At 44.7% G+C, this 1,999-nt stretch overlaps 1 protein-coding gene across 1 annotated transcript; it reads left to right on the forward strand.

The window, feature by feature from the left end:
* On the forward strand, positions 926–1,492 carry LOC109841832 (60S acidic ribosomal protein P0-like). The gene is made up of 2 exons (XM_020410769.1): positions 926–939; positions 1,156–1,492. Exons 1-2 carry the CDS (start codon positions 926–928, stop codon positions 1,490–1,492), a joined length of 351 nt encoding a protein of 116 aa, XP_020266358.1.

The following is a 1,999-nucleotide window of genomic DNA, read 5'->3' on the forward strand; positions in this document are numbered from 1 at the left end:
CCTGGCGTTAAATTTTATCAATGCAAAAGTCGAACTCTGCGTCGAGCTATCAAACGCAAAGGTCGAACCCTGGAGTTAAATTTTATCAACGCCAAGGTCGAACTCTGCGTCGACCTTTCAAACGCACAGTTCAAATCTGGCGTTAAAATTTCATCAAACGTAGAGGTCGAACCCTGCGTCGAGCTTTCAAACGCATAGCCCAGACCATGCGTCAAAATTCATTAACGCAGAGGTCGGACCCCAACGTTTCAAATTCGAAACGCAAAGTTCAAACTCTGCGTTACAATATCAAAACGAGTCATCTTTCTCGTTCACAAGAACCCATCTAGGGTTTTCAGAGAACTTGCCGAAGCAAGTTTTTGTGACCATGAAGGTCGATACTTACCACCGACGAGGGAAGCCTGTGTCGATGGTGCACTAGCCTGAGTTCCATCACCGCCGACTGCCGAGGTCGACCGAGAACGCAGAGCAGCGGCAGCAGCCGACCTTTGACGAGAGACGGTCTTCTTTCTTCGACCCATTAAGGATGATGATCGGAGAAGATGAACAGGGTTCACCAGAGTTCAAAACGAAATCTTCGTTAAGCTTTTTGAGAAAAGACAGATGAAAAGTCAGATGATTTTTGATTTGACCCAGCGGTCTATTTATAGACAGCTATGAGCTATCAAATCAGGGCAAGATTCTAGGCCCAGAATCCCACCAAACGCGGCCTGTGCGTCTGCATTGGTTGAGCTTCTGAACGTAGAGCTCAACTCTGCGTTCCAATTCCTTGGCAATCCACCTGTGCGTCGTTTGAGCTTCTGAACGCAGAGTTCAGCTCTGCGTTCCAATTCTTTGGCAGTCCACCTGTGTGTTTTAATGCAACCAAACGAATTTCTCGATGCTGGAAGCCAAGACATAACCTCGAATAAATAGAGGGAAGTAGATGTGGCCATCAAGGTGACCAAAGCCGAGAAGAAACAGACGACTCCGCTGGGGAGTCGGTAGTATGAGTACAGATAGATTGCAATCGACAGCATTAAAAATCGTCTGGCTTGATCCGACGCGCAACTCATTCTTCTAAATGGCTTAACATCCCAACAAAGAGTAAGTTGAGCTAATCAAGAAAGGAAATAAAGTAAAATCCTCTGAGGTTGTCCTCCTAATTAAATGTAGGATAAAATCTCTCTCATGTGGGCTCGCGATTCTCTCTGTCTATGACAATGGATCTGTCTTAAGCCCAGAGGTATTCAACCTCATAGCGGATGACCTCGTTGACAAGTTTGCAGCTGGTGTTTCTATGGTTGCTTCGCTATCCTTCGCTCTCTCTTACCCAACCCTTGCAGCGGCGCATCACATGTTCGTCAATACTTACAAGAACGTCCTTGTTGTTGCTGTTGTTCCTATTGCATCTGCTAGGAATGTTGCTGTTCCTGCCTCCAAGGAAGTAGAGAAGAAGGACGAGCCTGTCGATGAGTCTAACGATGACTTGGGATTTGTTTCGTTTGATTAAGTTCATTGTCATCAAGACTCAAAGGTTACGTTGTTTGGTTTGGGGTAACATAATTTCAACATTACAACAACCAGATTTGCGATGTCTTCAAATCAGGCGGAGTGAACAATCAATACACTAAATTTTAGGATCCAAAGTATTCCGAAAATTCGTCCCAGTCAACCGCGAACTTTCGAAAACTTTGGAGGGGTTCTGTAGGCTGTCTAAAAATCACAATGGATAGCCGATCCCTATCAAGCCTCAACAATGAAAGTTACAGTCAGATAGCTTTCATGCCAACAAACAAGAGCTACAAACAGAGGACTTTTCACATAGATCAAGAAGAGTTACAAATCGACGACACTTCTGACAGCTGATGAAAACTCTATTCAGTAGTTCATAATCAACCGTGAGAGTTACAATCTGACGACTTTCACATCCCATAACAAGCAAAGATCAATGAGCAGTAGCCTTTGCGATGTTGTAATGGATGAGGTTACAAGCCAACAACCTCTCCCAAACGCAGAG

Source organism: Asparagus officinalis, chromosome 5 (assembly GCF_001876935.1).
Source record: "Asparagus officinalis chromosome 5, Aspof.V1, whole genome shotgun sequence".
NCBI classification, from domain to species: Eukaryota; Viridiplantae; Streptophyta; class Magnoliopsida; order Asparagales; family Asparagaceae; genus Asparagus; species Asparagus officinalis.